Genomic DNA, 24,245 nt, shown 5'->3' with positions numbered 1-24,245 from the left:
GTGTTTGGCTTTGGTTTTGGAGTGAGTCATCAATGAAATGTTGCAACATACAACAACAAAAAAACAGCCCTGATGTTGAATCACACGTCAATAATAAAATGTATTGTGCAAATTTATAATGCAAAACGCAGTAACTCAGAACTGTTTTGTTAGAAAAGAAATAGCTTTATCGTAGAAAAGCAGAAGCACAAACACAACTTGTCTGTCCGACTCGTCCTTTCTGTCGCAGTCCGACGTGTCTGCCTCTGAACACACCCTGTGCTGTCAACCTCTCCTTTGAGTCATCTCTTGTGCTGTGTATGCTCTGTGTATCTGATGATTGTAAATTTGAGGGCGGTGACTATGACGATATCTTTTGATACTCTCTAATATTGGTACCAGATCAGATCACTCTGTGCACTTCATCAGAGAGGAGAAAACCTACAAGCAACGCAGCATCAATGGTAATGGTGAGTCAAAATCTGTGCTTTCATTTTAGATATGTATACCACTTTCTTTTTTTTGCGGCCCTTTTAAAAAATCAAGTGAAATTAATTAAACTGAGAACATTTGTCCCAAGATTAGACCCCTGATTGTGAAGCTGTGATTGATTGTGAAGCTGTGATTGATTGTTTCTACACATGCCATGACAATGAAGGTGAAGTCAGTATGAACAAATATGTGCAAAAGTGAGAGGTGATCATTCCGGTAAACATGGAGCGGATGAGCAGAGGAAGGATGCTTCTATAGATCTGCTTCTGCATCCGATTCATTGTAAAACTTTGATCTGCTTTGGGGGAAATGAAATCCTCTGATTGGCTGATTGAATAATCTTTAGAATGAATGCGGTTCATCTTTTTCTGTTCAGATGCACCCAAACAAAGGAAGGCAGGCAGAAAAAAAAGATTAGAAGAGATGTTTATTTATACTTGAGTCCATTTGAAGATGTTTATTCTGCTCCAACAGTGACTTGTTCTAACCTTTTACACTGAGAGGTACAGACACGCAGCTTGTATCAAGTATTCTTCCCACGGGTTATATGGCTTTCATCTGGCTGCACTGACTCACAGTTGCTAAGCTCTAATAAAACAAACCAGATAAAACTATAGGTGTGGTTCCACCTTGATGATAGAGTGAGACTGACACACCTTGTAACAGTCCTCCAAGGATACTTTAACGTTAAGATTGAAGCTATATCAGGTACGTTTGTTACAGATTCAAAAAGAACAGCAATGTCGTTGGTAAATAAACAAATATATAAAACTAAACAGCCAGTGGTGGAATAAGTACTCAGATCTGTTAATAAGTAAAAGTTTCAATGGCCCTCTGTGTTGACCCGTCGGTGTGAATGGTTGTCTGTCTCTATGTGAGCGCCTGCAACTGTGCAGGGTTTAAATTTTTTGCGCCAACGTCAGTGGGGATTCCAGCGCCCCTACATCCCTGAATAGGATAAGTGCAGATAACAGATGGATGGACTGGATTATAACTAGTGAGGCATTAATGTGTTCATCACGTTTCATGTTGCAGCAGGTAAATTACAACTAATGTATCTGGTGGGTAGCTTAATCCATAATGAGACAACATAATTCATTTGTTGATTTATATATTTTTTATTAATATTCCTAATTTGAAAATGAATGAGTAACTAATGTTGTTCCATAAATGTAGTTAAGTAGAAGTAGCCTATAAAGTATTGTGAAACCTAAATACTCAAGTATAAGTACAATACTTACTTACAGTACTTGTTACATGTACTTGTTACATTCCACCACTGTAAATAACAGAGTTGTCACACTGGATGACATGTGTCATCATAGTGTTATTATTAACTTGGATGTGACTACACTGACCAGTCATATAGCTGTTATTTGACCTGGTTTATTCACACTGTTAATTCCATAATGGATCTTAATTTCCAATCCACTTAAATCGTGATGGTACATTCATGTATTTACCCTTTTATTTAAAGTTTATTTTTAAAATGTTGACATAACGCCGTTGTTTTCAGGTCGTCTGTTAAAATTCAATATAGAATAGAAAAAAAAAAGGGAATATGGCTGAGTGAGAACATTTTCCAGTTATGCCTTTAAAAAAAAAAAAGTTATTGAAGTCATTGTGTTTTTTGTTGTTGTGGAATTCAATTGCTATATAGTTTAATAAGAAGACTAATTAGACAACTTAAAAATAAATGTACATTTAAAGAGACTAACACCAAGGGAGTTACGCAACGATTAACGACGGCCGTAAATCGCCAAAGAAGACGCGAAAGAGCACCTGTGAGTCAGGTAGGTGCTGAGTCCACTGACTCCGAGGCTCCGCCTCCTGCTGATGTGCAGCTCTGTGAGCGGTGAGCGCCTCTCACGCACTTTCAGCCGCGCAAGCAGCCTGCCGCACCACGGTTTACTGCCCAGGCGCGTCTCTCTTCGCGTCTCTCTTCTTAACTTCCCACCATGAGCGCCGTGGCCTCAGAGAACGTGTTTTTGTCCGCTCTACAGCCCAACACCTCGGTCACTACCTATGGACTCCCGTCTGAGATCCACCTCGGGAACGGGGGCCCCGTGTTGGACGAGATGGCCAGAGCGCGCCGCGTCCACCAGCAGGTCAAGATGAGAATGGCGGAGAAGTCCACACTTCCGCGTCAAAATGGATCGTCCGCACAATACGCCATGTCAGGTAAACATCAAACAAGTATTTGTACTCGCTTCCGCGAGGAACTGTACCGGATGTTTGTTCTGCTTCGTGAGAGTATTTAAGAGCTGGAGAAGGAGTTGGGCTCAGGAGGTAAACAGCGCTCTGAGCCCCCACACAGCTTCAGGTGCAGGTGTCTGACAAAAGGCAATTGGTTTATACAGTCTAATAATAACATATCACATATCACATATATGTTAGGCCAATATAGACGGGGAATTCAAACTCTTGTCTCACCAGTCAGTCCTGTCTCTTTTGGCCACAATACTCAAAAACGCTTAAATATAGTTTTGGGTGGGTTATCGGGCTCTAGTGATGAGCATAACTGTTGTATTCCTGTTTATAACCTGTTTACTGTGTTTCCCCTTTTTTAATCACCCCAGACAAGCATAACATTGAGATAACTATTCTAATTTTTTATCAGGTCATTCATTTATAAATCAGTTGGGGCAGTTTACATAGCAGCATGCAATCCGTTTACAACCTAGATGTATTCAGCTCACTATCATATAAGACAAAGACAACTAAAGTAATTATTGCTTTAAAAATGACGTACCAATTTTTCAAATAGTGGACATTAAGTCCCCTGACAAATTGGTTATTGGAATGAATTGTTTCAGCTCTAGTTTGATTGTTTATTTTATAGTTTATTATTTTACAAGAACCAATTTCAGTATTTCCCCAAAGTGACCTATATCAGCGCAGAAGCTTTCACCTTAAACAGGTGTTGTTTTGTGTACGTTCGTCCCTGTGGGCCTCGTCAGCTCATTTGGGAATGTGCCTATTCGGCTGCTCTGCAGGTTCGTAGCAGACGAACCTGAAGCCTCAGTGGCGACCGTGCTGTACGAGGCGATCCTGTACATGAGAAAGGGTTAATGTGTAACAGGCTCAAACAAGTGCTGCTTTCATGAACTTCCCTGATAGCACAGCAAGGTGAAAGCCTCCCTCTGTGGGGTTGGGTTTCAGGTCTCACTCGGCTTTAGGAGCAGAGATACCTGAGAGATGATGTTGTTGTTGTGTTGTCTGTTCAAAGAAGACGCATTGTCAAACAGTGTCTAGTCGTCTCGGCACGCAGACAAAGTCAGCCAAGGTGGGATTGTTATGTAAGCAGCAGTGAGGCTCCCATAAATGTTTCCAGTAGAGCTGGGAACTTGTTTCCTCCACTGTGGTTTCGAAATCTGGTGACTGAAACTTGCACCTTCTTGATGCAAAAAATTACATTTCCTTCACGTCCCGTAATTGACATCAGCTTCTTGTTTTTATGACTTTAAAAATTCTGGATTGTGAAGAAGAATCTTGTTCTCACTTTGCCGGTTTGAGCATATTCCCTGTGGGCTAACTGTCTCGAGGGAAACAACATACTATTCGTGACATTTCTTTATTTGGGAATGCAGAAGGACACACGTCAGCGAAATGAGTCACTGTCAGTTTTTTTTTTAGTTGACCTCCATTATGTTTGTCAAACGTGGCCGTACTGAATGAAAAACTAGGCTGAGCGCTGTTTTGCACACTGCTATCTCCGCCTGTCCTTTGCACAGGGCTTTGCCGGGAGTAAAAACATACAGTCACAAAATGCTGCCACGTCATATTCATTGTCTTTTGAAACCTGACCAAGAGGCAGAGAAGACTTCCTAACGACACAGCGGGGATCGCTGCCAGTTCAGTGGTTTGTTGCTTCAGAAGAGCTCATTATGAATGAATGCACTCATGAGAGCACCCAGAGGATTCTGCAACTCTCCTCTCAACAATTGTCCATTTATGGACTAATTGGTGTTCACAGGTATGCAAGTCTCGGCAGAAAGTGAGAGTAGAGAAAAAAAAATGGTGTTTACGGAAAGGCTTTATGACCAAAGTACATATTTCAAAAGACAACACCTAATAAAAACAGATCTGTTTCCAGGGTGTGCTTTCTGTGTGATGCAAAGGTGTGCTGGGCGTTGCCGCATTTGGCTAATTTTCTTCTACACCAACTGGTTTGGTATGTGTGTGCGTGTGTGTGTGCTGCATAGAAACGTGAAGGTAGTTCACCCCTCCCCTCGGCTCACATGGGAAATGTAAAACCTGAAACATACACACGTTCACGTGCACACACCACATGCATTAACCTGCCTTTGGTTTCTCGTAATGTTTGCTCATAATTAATTCGTTATTTTTCCTGGCGGATAAAGTCGTCTGAGGTTGTTAAGCGAACGAGACAAAGGCATTAGTCAGTTTTGAATCATGATCATTGCAGCTGGGACCATAGGCTTGATCCTCGTGTCAGAGCATGTTACACATCGTCAAACACTGCCTGCTGGCTGCCGTGTCTTTCAGCCAGTCTAGCACTAATCCATTGAATTGCAATTACATTTTGTACAGCTGTTCATGGTCCCCAGAGGGTCAATCGTACTGACTTTGGTGACTCTCTGACCTTCCCTCTAGCGCCACTATAAAGTTGACATGTTAGTGTTTTTTCGTAAACTGTAGATATTTAGGTCTCCTTGAGGATGATTTGTAATAACTTTGGTGCTAATTATTAATCATAGGTCATCTTCAGGTCAATTCATTTAGTTGAATTCTTACACTAAATACCTGCAAAACTAATGAAATGCCCATCGCCCTCAGCTCAATTTTGTGTTTGGTGCTAATCAGCAAAAATGTTAGCATGCCAACGCACTAAACCCCATGTTAGCATTTAGCTTAGAGCCCCTTGCTTGGCTGTAGTCCTTTTCTTTATTGTTTACTTCACATGCTGAGCGGGCCGAGAGCGTCTTTGTGTTTGTGAACGGTTCCCTCCGACTGAAGGGTAACCAGAGACGTCACACCTGGTGACTGCTGTGACGGGCCGTGTGTGCAACTGTAACCTCAGTCTTAAGTGCAACAGGACACCTGCTAATTCAACTGGTTGTCTTTCATTGTTGTAAATTAAAGAGGCGTTACACCTCGTTATGCTCCACCTCGCTGTGCCATTTGTTACATCAACACAGTTTGTTTTACTTTGAATTCTTTCACGTTTACAGTAAGTCTTCTACAGTAAAAATCCTGTTATATTTAGATAAACTTATATGAGTCACAGGGAATTTAATAAAAAAAACAACAACCCAAAGAAATGTGTTTTAGTTTTGAAACACAAGGCCGTAAAAGTTTTTTACAAAAAATGTTTTTTAATTGAGGCGACTGTGGGTCAGTGGTCAGTGGTTAGCTGCTCCGTCTTTCAATCAGGGGGTTGGCGGCTCAATCCCCGCACTAGTCGATGTGTCCTTGAGCAAGACACTTAACCCTAAATTGTTCCCTGTAGCTGTGTCTACATTGTATGAATATAACATAATTGTAAGTCGCTTTGGATAAAAGCGTCAGCTAAATGACATGTAATGTAATGTGATTGTTATGTGCAGGAACACCACCAAAGGTCAGGCTTGACTCTTGGTAGAACTTGTTTAATATTATCAAGATGGCCAACGTTGTTCTTCTTCTACGCGACTACAAAAGGGCATTAATCCGTGTGTTGACAAATTACAAATTTTGAAAAATACATGATGAAGTAGAAAACACAAAAAACTGCATTTGTCAGCTGAGTCTACTTCCAGAGTAAAGACAAATGAGAACTCCTTGCTTGCAAAACTATTTTTCACCACTTCTGATGCATACATTTCACCAAAAGTGCACACTGAACCAAAAAATGAATACGCTAGCTTTCAATAGTTTTTATGTTGTTTCTGCCTGGACTTGTTTTCGAAGCCAGCCACTGCGTTTGACAGTGATGCTACTTTTTAAAGGACAAACGCATCCACTATGCCATGACCTTTTTAATCATGATTATTTAAGTTACTTTTTAACTGAATGTCCTTTCAAGAGGTGACTGAAATACACTGCTTGTTCTTATAATCATTGCTCCTGCTCATACTGCCGTTAAAAGATCTCTTTCTATTTTTGTTTTAAGACAGTTGAAAAACCTTGAAGCTATCCTTTAAGGCGTTACATGTTACAGTTAGGAAAAGCAAATACAAGTACAACTTCTCTGTATGCTTTAATTAATAGTCTATGTTATTCTGTGTAAACGGCGGAAACCAGTTTTTGTCTTTCAGTAAAGCTACATTTTATTACAGTTGTAGCACTGATATAAATGTGATATTATATGTGGTATTCATCTGTTATTCTGTCTCCCTGCTTCCCTCCAGAGCACGGCGGTTCTACAGCTATGAAATATCAAACCTTTAACCCAAACTACAGCTCTAAATCCTCCTACATGTACTCGGGCTCCAGAACAATGGTGAGTACTACAGCATTACTTCACTGTTTCAGCATCTGTTCACACGTCATGGACATAGCCAGCTGATCATGTAATGTGTCGTTTAAACTCTTCACTGACCCTCTGCTAGTGCCACAGTGGGTCACCGAGGAAACGGCGTGTGTGGTATTTCACAGTGCGCCGTAATGAGATCAGCTCGGGGGTTTCAAGTCCACCCTCTAGATTCCTCCATTTTAGGGATTCTTTTTGGCACAGATGTTCTGAGCTTAAGAGAAACCTGAAGCTGCATTATAGAAATCATACTGCTTTTTGATGTGTCCTTATCTGATAATAATAATGCCCTCATCTCCTAAACAAATCTTTGTTTATATGAGGAATGGAAATACATTTCTGTCGATATGCTGTGACTCATTTACAGTTCCTCCTCTTCATCATTCTCAGGGCCCGCGCATATCCCAGAGAACAGGCTTCAGCAGCCAGTCTGCCGGTCCAGACATGGCCCAGTATCACAGGATCACTGTCGGGGGTGGTGGAGGTGGAATGGGTGGTGGTGGAGGTGGAATTGGTGGTGGTGGCGGTGGTTTTTACCGAGAAGACATAACCACGGGTGGCTACCAAGGGGACGGCGGGCAACAAAGCCGAATAGAGCGAGAGATGCTCTCCACGCAGGCCATGCGCTCCATGAGCTCCATGAATCAAGGTTCAGTGCATGTGAATCCCTGGATGATGGATGGCAGCGATGCCGGCAGTTTGGTCTCCGACCGTGATGCCACTACCAGACGCCAGTACGATCAGAGGGCAATCAACGGCTACTCCACCCAGTTGAGATCAGGAGAGGGCTCCATGCTCCGATCTCTTAGTGGCACTCTTTCCCGCGGCGGAGGGATGACAGGAGGAGAGGCGGAGTTCAGCCAGCAACATTCTTACAAAGGCCCAGCCCACCGCACCATCAGCAGGATTACAAACCGAAACCGGGTGAGCATGGGCTCCATGTCGGGGCAGATGATCCAAGGTGGGAGCGTCTACGGTGGCGACAGAGTTGACGGAGGAGGGTTCATGGCATCCGGAGTGTCCTCTGCTTCCCAGGGGAACCTAATGCAGCGTGTGGGCACCATGTCCCGGGCCATGTCAGTCAGAAGCATGAAGAGTGTGGGCAGGGGCGCGGACATCTACGATGGGCAGATGGAGATGGGAGCCAGCATGGGCAACCTTAGCGGGTGAGACACTTAAATGACACCCATTACTTCTGCTCACATTCACAACAATAATGTTTTTTTTTTGCATGTTCTCATACAATTACTGATAAAAATCTTCAGTGTGTACCAAAAATAAATTGATTCTACTAATAAGTATTGTTTGTGGAGGCAACGCCTGATATACAGCAGCTCTGTCTCTCCATTGTCCAAAAATGACTGAAAACCCAACAATGAGTCACATTTTTGGGCTGACACGTCCCTGTGTTACAAGTAACATGGGCACGTAGTTTATCTTGAGTCAGTCCCACATTCAGCGTCCAACTGCGGTAGATACTCACTAGCTCACCAAATAGAGTGTGTTTGAGTGACGCCTGCTAAAAACAAGTATTTTTTAAGCTTTGTATCTTCAATAGGGAACAATAGGTTTGTGATAAGTGAGTCAATGTGATACACCAGCATGATGTGTCAGGAGTTTTAGTGAGGGAGTGTGTGATGTGAGCAGTATATTTCCTAAGCCTGTACATGGGGAGGTGGCTCCTTAGTGACAGGACTGGTTTTTGGTGTGGCAACTCAGTTCCAGGCCCTCACATTTCACACATCCCACAGCATGTTGCTTGCCAAGCTGATTCACAGACAGACCGCTGTGTGATTTGGAATTAATTCAACAAGCAGTATTTATAACGAGAAACAAATCATCTCCGAATAATGACTGTTGCTTTTCATTCAAACAGCCAAACGTCATATTTTATGAAACCAAACATGACGTCAGGATGCCATAATTGAAATGTTTGAGATTCTTTGGTTGAATATGTTCATTTGCTCCTTTGCTAGGATCGCGGCCTTGGACATGCCCACCGCAGTGCAAAACCTGAGAGAGCCCGACCACGACCTGCAGGTCCTGGGTGCCGCCTACATTCAACATGAGTGTTACAATGACAGCGAGGCCAAAGACGAGGTAACTCAAACTGATTGAACTTGTGGTCAGATTTACTCTGGGTTGTTCTTCTCTGCTATCCTTTATATAGAAACTCAGTCATGAAAATTGTTTTCCTTTAAACGATGGATGCTTCTCCATTTCTGGTGACATGGAGAAGCAGTTTTTTCTTTGGTTCTGGTGTGCTCCAGTTGAATAATAATAATAATAATAATAATAATAATAATACATTTTATTTGGAGGCGCCTTTCAAGTCACCCAAGGTCACCTTACAATAAAATAATACAGGATAAAAGATAAAAGCATGAAAGATAGGAACAACATTGAAAATTAAAACAGAACATAAAAACAAGTGAAGTGCACAGGGTCCAGTTATAAAGAGTATACCAGTTTGAACAGGTGAGTTTTTGACTTGAATGATGTATGAATAGCAGCTGCCCTGTACAGATGTTGAATGGAAGACATACAATATTGGGAACAGAGAGCTCACTCACTCGTTGAGGTTTTGTGTAGATCTGTGGATGCTCTTGAGTTTAACGAAAAGAGATCTAGATGATTTAATGGTTTGATATTTGGTGAAATAAACACATTTGCTTTCTTGCTGAGAGGTAGATGAGAAGCTTGATACCACCGTTTGTGCAGCAAATCTGAAGGAACAGCTGGCAGCCGGTTAGTTTAGCTTAGCATAAAGAGGGAAACTAGTCTGGCTCTGCCAAAAGGTAACACAATAGTCGTGACCCTCATTTAATATTTACCATACAGACATAAGAGTGATATTCTTTACATCTAACTCTCGGTAAGAAAGCAAACAAGTGTATCTTCCAAAATTTCACTTTTCCTTTTGGCCACTCGTAGTGGTGAAAGCAATGCATGTCTATGCACCATGGATCCAAGCCGGGGACACTGATAACTTGTTGCTATAATCACATATATATTCTACACTTCAATCCATGATATATATATATTTTCACCTAATCCCTGTAGTTTCAAAAACAGTAAATATCCTAAGCAGAATGTTTTTCCTGCCACCTGGTTTCTAGGTGCGTCGCTTGAAGGGCATTACTGAGCTGGTGAAGCTGTTCAACTGCGACAACCAAGAAGTGCAGCGTTATGCCACTGGCGCCACACGCAACCTCATTTATGAGAACATGGACAACAAGGTGGCCCTGATCGAGGAGGGTGGCATCCCACAGCTGGTCGAGGCACTCAAAGATCCTGATGAAGAGCTCCACAAAAACATCACTGGTAGGAAAATCCCCATGACAGGAATAAAAAAATTTAAAAAACACGACACAACAAGCACAGTTGGGCTCAGGCGGCTTGCTTTGGACTTTTTCCTCGAGTGTAAATGAGTTGGAAACAATATTTGGATGCAACATATTCTGCACAGCAGTGTCCTTGAAATGTTTTGAGCAAAGTTTTGAGATTGATATTATTCAGCAGCAAACACACAGCAGGACGGTGGCAAGTTATAACTACTCACTTCTACGATAATCTACAGATTATGAGCATTAACTGTGCCTGAATTAAAGTTTGAGATAGTTTTGTATTTTCAGAGACGGGAGAGACGTTATTCTTTTACTCGGTAGAGTTTTTCAGTACTCAACATTAATGCCAATCATAGTTCTTTTAGTGTGTCTATGTACACACTACAGTCAGAGGTGGACTTTACTATAAGGTGTGTGTGAAGGGGGGATAAAGGCATGTGTTGGAGTTGCCAGGGCCTGTATACTGTATACCTCTTTATAGTATATAGTATACTCCCTTTATGAGTTATGGCCTTGTCACTCTTTCCTTTGAGCCGTTACACCTAGATTTATATCAGCAGGTTCAAAGTTGAAAAAAAGAACATCGCAACTGCAGGTGTGCACCTTTTCCCATATAGTGACAACTAATTTTATAGCCTGACTAATTTTAGTTTCTCTCAGAGGTTTTGAAAGGAATTCCATATGTCCAAGTTCAACATTTTGGGAAGTTTTTTCCTTGTGTTGAGTTAGATCAGAAGATTGAAACCACTTTCAGGTCTGAGAGTGGCATCAAGCTTTCCATCTAACTCTCAGCAAGAAAGCAACTAAGCTAACTTCCCAGTGTCTTAAAGGGACAGGGTGTTATAATAGCAACAAAATATATAATATCTACAACTATGTTGTCATAAGAATAATTTTGATTGCGTTACCTTAGAATACAATGTTATATCTACATAAAGAGCAGGTCCTCTTCATGGAGTCCGACATTTTGCACCACCATGTTTCTACAGTAGCCCAGAATGGACAAACCAAACGCTGGCTCTCAAGAGAGGGCTTTGAGTGTTTTTTACATGACCTAAAAACCACCGCGGCTCTCCAACACTCTTGGGTTATTCCGTTGGATAAATTCCGCAACCTACCCACGAGATGCCACGAAACTGCTCACACACTGCTCCTTCAAAACTGAGGTTACCTTAAAATAATGGTAATCTCCAAGATTGAAGTTAAAATGTCTACATGCATGTGCAAAATGAAGCATGCATGTCAGTTTTGCTGACTCTCCACTGGTGTGTATGTGTGCAGGTATCCTGTGGAACCTTTCATCCAAAGACAACCTGAAGGAGAAACTGGCTAGGGAGACACTTCCTGAGCTGACTGATAAGATCCTCATCCCTCTGTCAGGCGGCGGAGACTCTGAGGGCATCCAGCATTCTCCTTCTGAGGCAGACATCTTCTACAACACCACAGGATGCCTCAGGTTCATCTCACATATCTGTGTCTTGTGTCTGTGGTTGCTCCTTTGTTAAAATACATTTCTGCGTCCGCCTTTTCTCCGATGATCACATTAATATTTTGGGAACTTGTTCTGCCAGGACACTCTCACTCAAGTATTAGCTCACAGCCATTGGAGCCTTTACCATACCTATCCTTTTTTTTGCGTGATATATATATATCGTGCAGCAAAGTGCAAGGAGCAGAAACCAACTCCTAAGACAAACTGTTCTGCATTTTCTATATGCCTCTGGTTAATGTAATAACATGCAGGATTCCTGACTTGATTTGTACCTAAAACATCCCTCTTGCTCTTTGTGTGCTCAGGAATATGAGCTCTGTGAATGAGAAGACCCGTCAGCAGATGAGAGAAACACATGGACTGGTGGACTCTTTGGTTGGCTACATCAATGCCTCCCTTGATGAAAACAAGACAGAAGACAAGGTGAGAAAAGACTAGATGGAGCTGAATTCAAGCGGCTGTTTCTGTTCACACCAAGGCGTGTGTATTTATTTGTCTGTGTGTGTGTTTTTCTTAGGGGGTGGAAAATGCAGTGTGTGTCTTGAGGAACCTCTCCTACCAGCTCTACAGTGAGATGCCTCCATCTGCTATGATGCGCCTGGAAGGACCAACCAGAGGTCAGGACTCAGGGAAGGGCGAAGCCATTGGTTGCTTTACACCTCAGAGCCGGAAAGCCAAGAATGTAAGCACATGTGAGAGTTATCCCTCAGCTTTTTGTGTGTACAGACAAGATTCATCCGTCTCACCAATGTCTCCTCGTTTCTTCCGTCCCCTAACAGAGGAAGAACCAGGATCTCTCCACTTTCACCGAGGTCGCTCGGGTGCCAAAGGGCGTGGAGTGGCTGTGGCACCCACAGATAGTGGGGTTGTACAAACGTGTGCTGAATCAGTGTGAGATCAACTCCACCACCCGCGAGGCAGCTGCCGGAGCGCTGCAGAACATCACAGCTGGAGACAAGAGGGTAAGCAGCAAATTTGTTAGTTTGCCTGTAAAAGGCATTCAAATAAAACAATCTTTTTGAAGTCCAATATTGAATTTGCCCCTCTTTGCCCTGCAGTGGGCCTCTGTGCTGAGCCGGGTGGCTCTGGAGCAGGAGCGCATCCTGCCCGTGCTGCTGGACCTCCTGCGCACCAGCAATGATCTGGAGCTGCGTTCTCTCACAGGCCTCCTCCGAAATCTGTCCCGACATGCCAAAGATAAGAATGACATGGGTCAGTTCTTTTTTTCTTTATTAACCTTGGTAGATATAAATAATATGATGCTCTGAGCTACCCGTTAACAGACTATACTTTTAATAACATAGTCAAATGTGTTGTTTTATCACATTTTAGAGTAATTCCAGTAATTGTCTATAATAATCTTCTCACCAGTGTTGCATCATAATATTCATGTTGAAACGTAAACTGCACTGACTTTATAGCGTTTAAATTCATTTTAAAAGCATTATTCTGAATTTCCGTGGTATCACTTCTTTGACTTTTTCATTGGTTGTTTACGTGAAAAATAAGAACAACAAGTTATTTCTACAGATCAGTCAAATTCTGATTGTATAAATAATAATTGAATAAAGTCAAGCAACAAATTCAGACACAAAAATGAAACATCTTGGATACCCAGAATAAACAAATAAAGCCTGAACAGAATTAAACAAGCATCTGCCTATAACATTCAATTAAAATTATTAAAAGTAAAAAACAAAAAAAGAATGCTGAATATTAGTTTTATTAGTGTTCACGCAGGATCCCATTGCTAACGTGAATTATCTGATTGTTAGAATACATCTTAACAATACTTACTGGTTTATCTCCAGCTACAAAGGTGGTGAACAACCTGGTGACCAAGCTGCCTTGTGATGGACACCAGAAGGAGCCCTCCAGCGAAGTGACGGTCAACATCTGCGGTGTTCTCAATAACTTGGTGACCAGCAGCACCGTAGCCGCCAGAGACATCAACTTCTTTGATGGCTTGCAAAAACTGGTCGGCATCAAGACTTCACATGACAACAGGTGAGTGGTTGAAGTGGAATGGATTTATCATGTCCAACTAGGTAATTGTGTACTTAACCTGATGCAGACATTTGCACATTTTCATGACATTTGATGTTAAATGTTGAATATTGCTGTCTGTCTTCTGAAACCAGATTATTTGTACCAAGCATTAACTGTGCATGGATCTGTTTTCACTAGTTCTGGGAAGACCAAAGCAGCCAAAGCAGCAGCCACCGTGCTCAGCAACATGTTCCAGTACAAGAAACTGCACAAAGACTACAAAGAGGTAAGAGACTAAAATCGAGCTCTGCACGATCAAAGAAAACTGAGAGGGAAAATCAATAATACATCAAAGCATCAGATTTCCAATAGTCTATCGTAGGTTTCAGCAGTATCTTTATCTGTTACTAATATCCCGATACTGATAATACAGATAGCACTGTTATAAAATCACTTTAAAAATGTCTTTTATCATTACCAGCTCATATTATTGTATGACTATACTGCACTTTACAACATCTCATTGAGGGACTTAAAAGTATTCTCCTCACATATTATTGTGATATTTAATTCAGAATAGAAAATATATGAAAGGAAAAAAAAGTAACCTTGTGCATATTTTTTAAACGACAGTTCAGTACAAAAATCTCTTTCTCAAAAGTCACCTGGACTCGAACATCAACAGCAAATTTGGATTCTGTAATGGAAACGTTTTCTCTTCATGGAGCCACACCCTCATTATTATATCTGCGTGTTTGTGCCCAAGCTTGAAAACGAGTGAGAGTGACAGAGCGTGTGTGTGTGTGTGTGTGTGTGTGTGTGTGTGTGTGTGTGTGTGTGTGTGTGTGACGGATAACATTCCTCTCTCTCTGCAATTCCCTTGTCTATTGGTTGACACAAGTTCAAATCCTCTATATCTCTGACAGTTAACAGTTACTGCTGTTCTTTCAACACACACACGCACGCACGCAAGCACGCACGCACACACATACACACACACAGGCACAGGCGTGTTCATGTCTTGGGCAGGGTCAGGTGTTGTACACTTTCTGCTTTTTGCAGATCACAACTTGCCTCTCCCCAGGGTGTGGTATTTCTCAACAAACAAGTCCCAGCAGAACAAGAACAAGCTTTAAAGCTTGTCTTACAAACACTTTTATCCCAAGATACCTGCACCACTAACTGTACCAAGAAAATGTGTACATTCACAAAATATAAGCTATTCAAACTCTGAATTGCGTAACTCTGAAATGGAATTTGTTGTATCGGGAGTCCAGAGTTTCACTCTAGGTCAAATGTCAAAATCAAGGATGCTTTTGTTTACCCCTCTGTGGTGTACAGTATAATTCATGTTTGAATAATAACTTTTTTTTTACACTTTTTATGTGTCATAACACTATCTTGTTTTTTGTGTTACAGAAAGGGTTCACAAGACGCGATTTTGTAGACATGACGATCTAAAGCCAAAGTAGTTCACTTCTTTAACAGTGATCTCGGGCCTACACTCCACCAGCCGTCTGTGGAGTAAAGAGACTTTTTATATTATTCAAATATAGCGTAGGTTCAGTTCTTATTTGCCATATTTTATGATGACAACATGGACACGCAAGTGATGGAGGATCAGGACTTGAGTATTTTTAAAACTCAACGGACAGTTCAAGAAATGTGGATCCGGTACGCTGGACTATTGATGGACTCTGATACAGATGTGTGCACCATAACCATTTACTCTCTTTGTTTGAACACTATATGTTTTAGCTTGGAATCAGGGATGTCTTGTCTGTCGGAGCAACATGTATTCATATGAAAGCTTTTGTTTCTGCCAGTTGAGCAACTGTTGATGGACAACATGGTGGACACTTGTGCCTTGTCTTCTCACGGTTGCACCTCAATCACAGCAGAAATGCCATCAAGTGTACTTTTGTAAATATTGCTTATTTTACACAGAAATCAAATTTTTATATATTCCATTTGCACGCTTTGTATTCAGAGATTTTGAAGAGATAAATATGTGTCTATCAATGAGTCTAAATTATAACATGGTTATAATTTAATGTAAACCACAGGAGATTTAAAGAAATGTGGATCTTTGATTCAGAAATCTGTTGATAATGATTATGCCTGCAAAATGTGGGTCTTGTCATACAAAATGCTGATGAGTGACATTTGTAATTGTTTTGTCAAACAAAACTCACCAGAGTTCACCAGGGATGAAAAGGGTATCCTAACTTTGATTCCAGAACAAATACCGTATTTGTTTTGTATTTGAGGTCTTATTGCTAAATCTATCACTTCACATTCAAGTTTAATATTTTAATTTCTTTTGTTGAGGTTTTGATACAAAACTTTAAATATCATAGTTATTACCGTCCTGCGACATAAATGGTTCACCTTGTGTTTCTGTGTGGATTCTCACTGTTTTATATTTGCGTTTAAGTTGTCTACAGGCAGATGTTTCATCTGGATATTTTTCAACTAATAAAGTTACAGATTTGGAAGTGAAATGTAATTTTGAAGCGTTTTTTCGTGAGTGTGTGTATGCATGTGTGCGCTGCAGCATATGCTGCGACTATATTAGAGTGACACTGAGGTGGTAAAATGTCGGCCACTCCCTGTTTACATATTTGCTCCTGCTTAGACAGGAACAATAGCAGACCTTCCCTGCTGCGCCCTTATTTAGGCTCTTATTGCATTGCAGGTACTGTAATCATTTCTACGTGAGGACAAAGATCAGCCCTTACAGAGAGAAAAAGCCCAGTATGTGGTCAAACTGCTTTATTAGCAATATTGCTGTGTAATCAGTCTGTTTACATCATACACAGACACCTCCCCGTGTAGAAATATCAAGAACTATGAGTTCTTCAGTCATGAGCATCGCCCTGCTTCAGCTGATGAGTGTGCAAACAGATACCAGTATTTTGGCTTTAAATCTGACTTTTATTTACAATTGTAAAATTGTGAAAATCTGCTTAAGAAGCAGAATTCCTTCATTTTATCTGACTTCACTCCGCCCTCTGCTGAGGAATTTATGAGAGATGTTGGCAGTGAAATGACAATTTAAACGTGACTTCTTTCCCTAATTAACAAATATTTCAGACAAAAAGAATTCTCAGTAAAAAAATACACAAAAACAATAAAAATCAGTCTTTGGTAAGTGGAAACCTGATTTCAACACACACTGTACATAAAAGAAAAACATATTTACTAGAAAACTAAAAAAGCAATGCTCATAAAGATCTCCCTGTAGGTGTATACATCAGTAGCAGAGAGGGGAGTGTGGATCACATGTCCTCCTTAGTGACCAGGCAGTAAAAGTCTGAGCGGGCTCCATAGTTGCGTGATCCCAGGTCCGACACGTCGATGTCGGAGGATTTGGGCTCAGCTGCAGTGATGGGAGCAGCAGGGAGGACGGGGGCCTTAAAGGCCAGAGCCTTGTACACAGGGAGGCGCAGCCCTGCAGCAGAAAGAGCAAACAAAGGTGAAACATCTATCCCAAATTAATGCAAATACATGATATGTTATTCACTGCTAAAGTGTTGTGCTGTTTGTGCTGCATCATGATTTTTAAGATAAATTACTAATCTTTCCTGAATTTATAATGAAATTCCTGTTCCATTCATGCACAGGAAAACATCAGTTACAGCTTCAAAGTAAAATACACAAGAGGCCGCCCCATACAAAGCTGCACTCATTGAAAGAACCTTTGTGAAACATTTGTGTTTTCTTTTCGAGAAGTAGATGAAAAGATTGATACCACTCTCATATGTGTCCGTTCCCATTGTGAAGCTAATAGCCTGATAGCTTAGCTTAGCATGCAGACAGAGACACAAACCTTTGTTATTGTAAATAAAATCGATTCACCAGCATCTGTAAAGTTAACCACCACCAACGTGTGTGTAAAAACATCAGGCTGTGTTTTACGTTGGGTTAAGTGCTGGACTATTTGTTGTCCAGGCAGAGTAACTTTTTTAAATACTTTAGTCACGGTAAGGCCACCTGTAATCTATACACGTCTGTATCTGAGCTGATTAATCAAACAAAAGATTCTGTGTTAACGAGTGTGCTCTTGAGGTGCACTAGAGCCATTGGACAGTCAGGCGTTACCCGTTTCCAGTCTTTGTGCTAAACCAAGATAAACGACTGTAGCTTCATAAGGACCCACGGTAAATATTCTGGAAAGATCCTTATACAGCTTTATCCTTGATTTTAACTCATGAAGTCCCTAAGTGACCCCTACTGAACAGCTTGGTGGGTCATGTGACAGGTCATGTGATTTTGTGTTCCCATAACAACATTTCCAAGATGTCTGCTCCCGGTTGTGACAGATCTGACAGAAGTAGCTACATTTAAAAATTAAAAATAAAATAAAATGTAAGATTCACCCATTTAAGAATTATAATGCTTACATAACATGTCCTTTATTATATTGAACTTGCTGTGAACACAGTTCTTGAACAAACTGATATAAAACAAATATTGTTGTGACACATACGTCACTTCGGGAATTAAACTTAACATTTCACGAAAAACTTAATGTGACATATATGCACATTTAAGAAACATAATTATGATCTGCTCAGTTAATTTGGCTGATGCAATGATATTTAGCTAATATATTTTATATTGTTCAATTCAAAGCATATTATATATTATATTAAAACAAATGTAAACAAAAGAATAATGTTATATGAATTCAATTATTAACAAAAGAAGTGTACCATTAAAGCCCAATGTGACCTACAAGATCTTTGACACTATTTTGAAACCAATGTCAGAAATGTGTTCTACATGGTCTATTTAATCTGTTTTATGTCTCCCATAATTTTTTTTGAAGGAGAAATGGGTCTGGGTTCTTATGGGTTTAAGCATATTAAAGTGGTGTTGATCTTTTCATCTAACTTTCTTCAAGTAAGCACATGCATCATGTGCTTATATGTGAACACATGTGCAAGCTGTGGCTGCTGTTCCTACCCAGATCTCCAGCAGGGTCTGTGTCTGAGTGGCAGTCAAGGAATTCGGAGTCGAGGGTCAGCATGGGGTCCTTGTCCTCTTGGAGCACAGTCTGAGGGTCGCCTGCAGACTCACTACGGAAGACGACTCTGTGAGGCATCGCTAAGGCCAGCTCCTTCCAGAAGACGGAGAACGGAGTCTGTGGAAACCGAAAACACAGGGACCGAACACTCCACCATTACAGACTGCAGAAGTCTTACTTGCATGTATCATCATACATAGTATATGCTGTACTTTTTTCCCCCTACATTATTGCACAATTTTTATATATATATAATATGTTTTATAATATTGTCGTTAATACAAACTGATATCCATGGATGTTTTTTTTCAAAACTCTGTTGCTGATTTAGTCATACATATTTCATGTATTGGAAACAATTTAAAACCAAGTTCAAAATGATTTTCACATGATTATTTCACTGTAATGTAAATGTGTAACATTCTTTCAGTGGGAGACAGAGTCTAAAAAACTAACTATAAACATTATCGATATTCTGCACATATGTATACAATAATATATCCATTCCATGCAGGTTGGCTAAAATCCAATTTAACTTTAGGGTTATTCCTTTGAGAGAAACATATTGGTGTTTACTCATACTGTATTTTGTATGTTATTGACTTTCATTTGCTCAGAAAGCACTAATGGGTATTATTCTTATTCTTATTATTAACTCTTACCACAGAGTTGTGCCTCCAGGTGAGTATGGTGAGGCGGTGCTGGTGCTCACTGAGCAGCTGCTTGATCTCAGGCCTCATGCGTTTGGACTGACCCTCCAGCATGATGAGGACGGGCCGCTGACACAACTCCAGCAGGTGCAGGAGGCCCTGTCTGAAACACACACAGCTCCAGTACATCATGCCAGGGCATACCGCAGACACTGCTCCACATTGCAGCAACACTGACCTCAAGTGTTGTATTGTAAGATTAGATTAGATTAGATATTACTCATCCCCAGAGGGAAATTTCGTGAAGCAGCAGCAAACATGTTTACACATATACAATACAATAAAATAGCAGGGCATATTACATTTAAGAGTTTAAATAATAAAGGAAATGAAAATGTGAAAATAAAATTCTAGAAAAGAATCGTTTCTACATTAAATTCTTCTGACCTGAAGTTATTGGAGCACCAGTCCTGCTCCAGGTAAGCGTGAGAGAGCAACACGATCAAACGCCGAGAGCGACTGATGTTCATGAGCAGCTCTGCAGAAGGTTCTGGAGACAAATAATAATGTTGTGCATTGTTATGACTAAGAGCCTGTTTCATAAAAAGTGCTTTCAAACAGATGGTCACACAAATTCTATGCAAATTAAAGATGCATTTATAAATGTATAAGTCTGAGGCATTTATTTTGATTAGAGAAACGTCTCAAGAGTATCATTAGAAAAGTAATGTTGCAAATTGCAGCTTCCGTGTTTCAAAGTGGTTGAAACAGGCGGTAGAATAACAGGTAATGAAGGTAATGACTGGGTTTCGAAGATTAAAACTAACAGAAACTGCATAAACATGCAGTCCTATAAAGACAGACATCAATCTTACCTGAGCCAGGTAGAATATCGTTGTCATTGAGTTGCACCTTGAGCGCAATTTTATTCTCCAGGTGAGGTTTGAGAATAAAGGTGACAAACTTCCTGTCGTGATCATTGTTCACATAAGAGATATAGGCATCATATAATTTGCCATCTGAAGACACGGAGACACAAACATACCAGTGGTGTTGATACTACTGTATAGTCTTATACATGATTATAGCCTAATGTTATCACTTCAGAGGCCTCACCATTGACTTCATAGGCTCCGTAGGAGTTCCTGTACCAGAGTTTGATGTTCAAGTGACACCTGGAGTATACAACAGCAGCTACAGCCAGGAGGAGAAGAAGAAAGACGGCTGCAAGAACAGCAGATGTGTGGTTGGGGCCGTCTGAGCACACAAAAGAGTCTGTGGACCAAAAATTAGCATTAAAATAAAAAGGAACAATCAGTACTGTACTTTATTGATTCTTGTTGTTCTGAGTTTTTACTCATGGTTGAATGCACTTATTGTAAGTCGCTTTGGATAAAAGCGTCAGCTAAATGAAATGTAATGTAATACTGAAAAAACTCTAAACTACGGAATATGGATTTTGTCAGTAGAGCGATTCTGTACAGTTCATTACTGTACACATTATCAGGGAGAAGTAACATTAATCACAATCAATTCATGTTGTGAATCACAAGGCTGACTGATTACACGCTGGGCCAGGCTTCCTGCCAAAATGCTGTAAAATGATACAGACTGAATGCTTGGTGTAGACCTTTCTCCTGCTGCAGAGCACACTGATCGTGTCTACAATACACTTTCATATGTTTTTTTAGAATGTTTGATACATAAGTACATAACCGCGGCTTCTCTTTAGAGTCTTTTCTCTAATCTTCGTAGTCACATTTGTGTGTCTCTTTCGTCTTTGGGTGGGTAATATTCTTTTAGGAAATAGAAAACAAGATGCAGGACATAATGTAAGAAACTTGGTATATATAAGTTGGTGTCTGTAGTTATCTTACTTGAGTACGGCAGACTAAAGTCAGAGGAAAGGTTCCTCACTGTGCAGCTGTAGAGCCCAAAAGCATCCAGCTCTGTGAGGTTGATCACCAGCAGACTGTTCACCATCAGCTGGCCGACAACAGGAGACCTAATATGCAGGACAGTGATGTCACTTTGAAATACCCTTTCAATGCAGGTGCATGTCACTGGTATTTAAAATGCTTCAGCTCACCATGAGGAGGTATTCTGCGTGTAATGTGTGTGATTGCTGAGGGGTTGGCCATCTTTACTCCACTGCAGCGTGCCGTCACAGTGCTCTTCTGTTGGGTCCCATTGGAGGAGAGCAGTGCAGTTCAGTGTCACAGTGCATTCCACGTTCCTCCGGAGTCCGTTCGAGCCCCCATTTGGCTTAAATTCTGGGGCTTTGGAGCACTGAGACTCTGTGGAAAGACATACCACTGTTATCTGTGTTCACTCCGGGAGCTCCAGACAATAGAGGCCTTTATGTGCACTGCCAGGTAAAGCCTGAGACTGCAGCTGGAAGACAAGCTGAAATTAAATGCGTCCTTGCAGATGTAGTCGTTCAACTGGCCCCTTCAACCTCCCCTATAAACTCTAGGTTACTTCAGGAACAGATAATAGGTAACTGTGAAGAGTCACATAATCACAGGATCAGGTTTGAGATGACTTCATTACATGTGGAAATAATACTTACCTTTAACGATGAGACGCACAGTGAATGAGGCTGTCCTGTTGCTCTGTTGCATACAGGTGTAGTTCCCTTGATCTTGCAAGGTGAGGCTGGCAAACTCCAGGTAGGCCTTTCCTCCCTGAGTAGGGAGAGGCTGACACTCCTTCTGCCAGGTCAGCTGGGGCTGAAGGGAGCTCTGGGGCTCCAGAGGGCAGTTGAGCTGATATGGAGGCCTCTGCTGCCCCACATAGAGCAGCTGCTCCTTAAACCTGCTCTCATCCACACAAGACTGAGCTACAGATAGAGAGAAAGTGGGTTTACACAGTCATCTTTACCTTGTGGATGCAACAAGCCAACAAAAACTGGCTCTGATCTCTCAATTTTATTTTAACAATGACATAATTAAGAAATGGAATGTATGTGTTGTGGTCAAATTACTTCGGCAAACAAATACCTTATATAATATATATATATATATATATATATATATATATATATATATATATATATATATATATATATATATATATATATATATAAAAGTGACTTGACTTCCTTTAGAGAAACCAGTTATCCCACCGTATGTGGACGTTAACAGTGGGCATTCCCTTTGCACAGCATCAGAAGACTGTTGAGCTTTGGGCAAAGAGGATTAAGTGTCTAATGGTGTATGAAGGGGAACTCAGCAAACTTTGAGCAAAGTCAGACTTTTCGTCTAAGCCAGATTTGCTGACTTAGACAAAAAGGGGGAAAAAAGCACTGGATCTTCTTATTGGTGTTCAATGAAAACAACGAACTGTCACGCTGAACTATCAGGACATATTTAAAGTACCTGTCGGACAATTCTAACTCATGAGCGCTGCTCTAAGAATCTGGACCTGTTCGTCAAGATATTCTGCGCATGCGCTCATCGGGACTTTGACTAAACCAGCACAACTGCCTGCTCTGGTTCCTCTCTGGCTCCCTTTCGCCTCTTTTCTTCTATTTTTAAACAAAAACAAACAAAGTGACACTCATCCGGGTCCGAAGTCCGGCTCAATGTTTCCAGGCAACAGCATGTGACCGCGTGACAGATACTGTGACCCTGTACTGACCACATGTGTACTGGCCTGGTATTTACCCAACCAGCATCCCATAAACCTTACTGTGACGAACATTTTGTAATGGTCAAATATACCAAAAATAATGCGTTGAATACTACAGCTATCAACACATGCAGTTAATTTAAAACCGGACTTACCGATAAAGAGTAAACCTATGATATATGAGTACATTGAAGTTTGCATAATATTACATGTTGTACATCCTTACCCTCTGCGAGGACAGACTTGTCCCATTTCCCGGTGAACACCAATACAAACGCGCATAGAATCAGAGCCATGAGCCGCAGTCTTCCTCTTCCTCTTCCTCAGATTGATCACAGATCACACGTGAGCCGAGTGAAGAGTATTTTGTAAACCTACATCACTACCTATAAGATACTGATTATTACAGTTGCATTACATTGCATATGGCTACGCAGCCGCCAGCATACTGGTTGATCTACTGCACCTGAAGATACCTGAAACTCTTCTGGCGATTGGCTCTTGGTGGTCACGTGGAGTTTCACCTACGCGGACGCTTGGGAGGAGACCGGAAAACTCACTAACATACAACATCTACGTCTCGTGCGTCCTTGATATAATGATATCTTTAGTAATTTCAGAGTTAGCGTTTGTTCTAAGTTAAACGTTCAAAAGTATCTCGTTCTAATAAGCCACATTTTATACAGTAAGTGGTAAATAAAATGTAAATCTCGATGTGGTTATACATCTTATTGGCTGCACGCTGTTAATCCATTCATACATCTTTCAAATAATTAGTGTATAACATACTTTATAATAACCCATTATTCTAAAGTCTAAATGTTTACAGCAAGAGTAAAGTGTAAAAAACAGTTAATAAATGGATTTTCAGCAGTGTAAATGACTCTGAAAACGTTCCATTAATATGGTGACTAGTTCCTGCAAGACTTTATTTTTTAAGTGCCGTTGTATGTTTTTTGGGTCCTTTTATTTTGAAGTTTTTCCGGTGAGACCGGAAATAGATGTACCTGTCGCAACTTGACATCGCAAATGTCCGTTAATTGACGGTGTACTGAAGAGAAGGAATGTTCATGTGTATTTACTCTTATAATTCACTCTACGAACTGCTAAGCACCTAGCTAGCTGGAACGGGAACAAGGTACTTTGTGTTTTATTT

The 24,245-nt window shown here is 40.8% G+C and overlaps 2 protein-coding genes across 3 annotated transcripts; one reads left to right on the top strand and one right to left on the bottom strand.

The window, feature by feature from the left end:
• Positions 1–368: 368 nt before the first annotated feature.
• On the top strand, positions 369–16,283 carry pkp3a (plakophilin 3a). 2 transcript variants are annotated; one of them, XM_034535418.1, is made up of 14 exons: positions 369–449; positions 2,475–2,652; positions 6,825–6,916; positions 7,337–8,112; positions 8,923–9,046; positions 10,066–10,270; positions 11,575–11,749; positions 12,091–12,208; positions 12,303–12,467; positions 12,565–12,747; positions 12,844–12,997; positions 13,597–13,792; positions 13,973–14,060; positions 15,194–16,283. In XM_034535418.1, the coding sequence occupies exons 1-14, from the start codon at positions 441–443 to the stop codon at positions 15,233–15,235; spliced, it is 2,505 nt and encodes an 834-aa protein (XP_034391309.1). In that variant the 5' UTR covers positions 369–440; the 3' UTR covers positions 15,236–16,283. The 2 variants fall into 2 exon arrangements, with proteins under 2 accessions (XP_034391309.1, XP_034391308.1); XM_034535417.1 differs by lacking the exon at positions 369–449 and having other exon boundaries at positions 2,319–2,652.
• A 251-nt stretch (positions 16,284–16,534) lies between these two features.
• sigirr (single immunoglobulin and toll-interleukin 1 receptor (TIR) domain) lies at positions 16,535–23,578 on the bottom strand. The gene is made up of 10 exons (XM_034535433.1): positions 23,316–23,578; positions 22,029–22,298; positions 21,546–21,753; positions 21,334–21,461; positions 20,573–20,731; positions 20,332–20,475; positions 19,904–20,006; positions 19,469–19,619; positions 18,746–18,923; positions 16,535–17,228 (listed from the first exon to the last, which is right to left on the bottom strand). The coding sequence occupies exons 1-10, from the start codon at positions 23,383–23,385 to the stop codon at positions 17,056–17,058; spliced, it is 1,584 nt and encodes a 527-aa protein (XP_034391324.1). The 5' UTR covers positions 23,386–23,578; the 3' UTR covers positions 16,535–17,055.
• Between the last annotated feature and the right edge of the window lie 667 nt (positions 23,579–24,245).

This window comes from Cyclopterus lumpus, chromosome 6 (assembly GCF_009769545.1).
Source record: "Cyclopterus lumpus isolate fCycLum1 chromosome 6, fCycLum1.pri, whole genome shotgun sequence".
NCBI lineage: Eukaryota > Metazoa > Chordata > Actinopteri > Perciformes > Cyclopteridae > Cyclopterus > Cyclopterus lumpus.
The sequence above is the reverse complement of the archived record's forward strand: the minus strand, read 5'-3'. Positions and strand labels throughout refer to the sequence as shown.

Excerpts from the sequence above, each read along its gene's own strand:
- pkp3a (XM_034535417.1), top strand. The coding sequence starts at position 2,430 with ATGAGCGCCGTGGCCTCAGAGAACGTGTTTTTGTCCGCTCTACAGCCC. Across the intron at positions 2,653-6,824 it reads CGCACAATACGCCATGTCAG|AGCACGGCGGTTCTACAGCT; the intron begins GTAAACATCAAA and ends GCTTCCCTCCAG. Across the intron at positions 12,998-13,596 it reads CAAAGATAAGAATGACATGG|CTACAAAGGTGGTGAACAAC; the intron begins GTCAGTTCTTTT and ends GTTTATCTCCAG.
- sigirr (XM_034535433.1), bottom strand. The coding sequence starts at position 23,385 with ATGGCTCTGATTCTATGCGCGTTTGTATTGGTGTTCACCGGGAAATGG. Across the intron at positions 20,476-20,572 it reads CGGAGCCTATGAAGTCAATG|ATGGCAAATTATATGATGCC; the intron begins GTGAGGCCTCTG and ends CCGTGTCTTCAG. Across the intron at positions 20,007-20,331 it reads CGATATTCTACCTGGCTCAG|AACCTTCTGCAGAGCTGCTC; the intron begins GTAAGATTGATG and ends ATTTGTCTCCAG.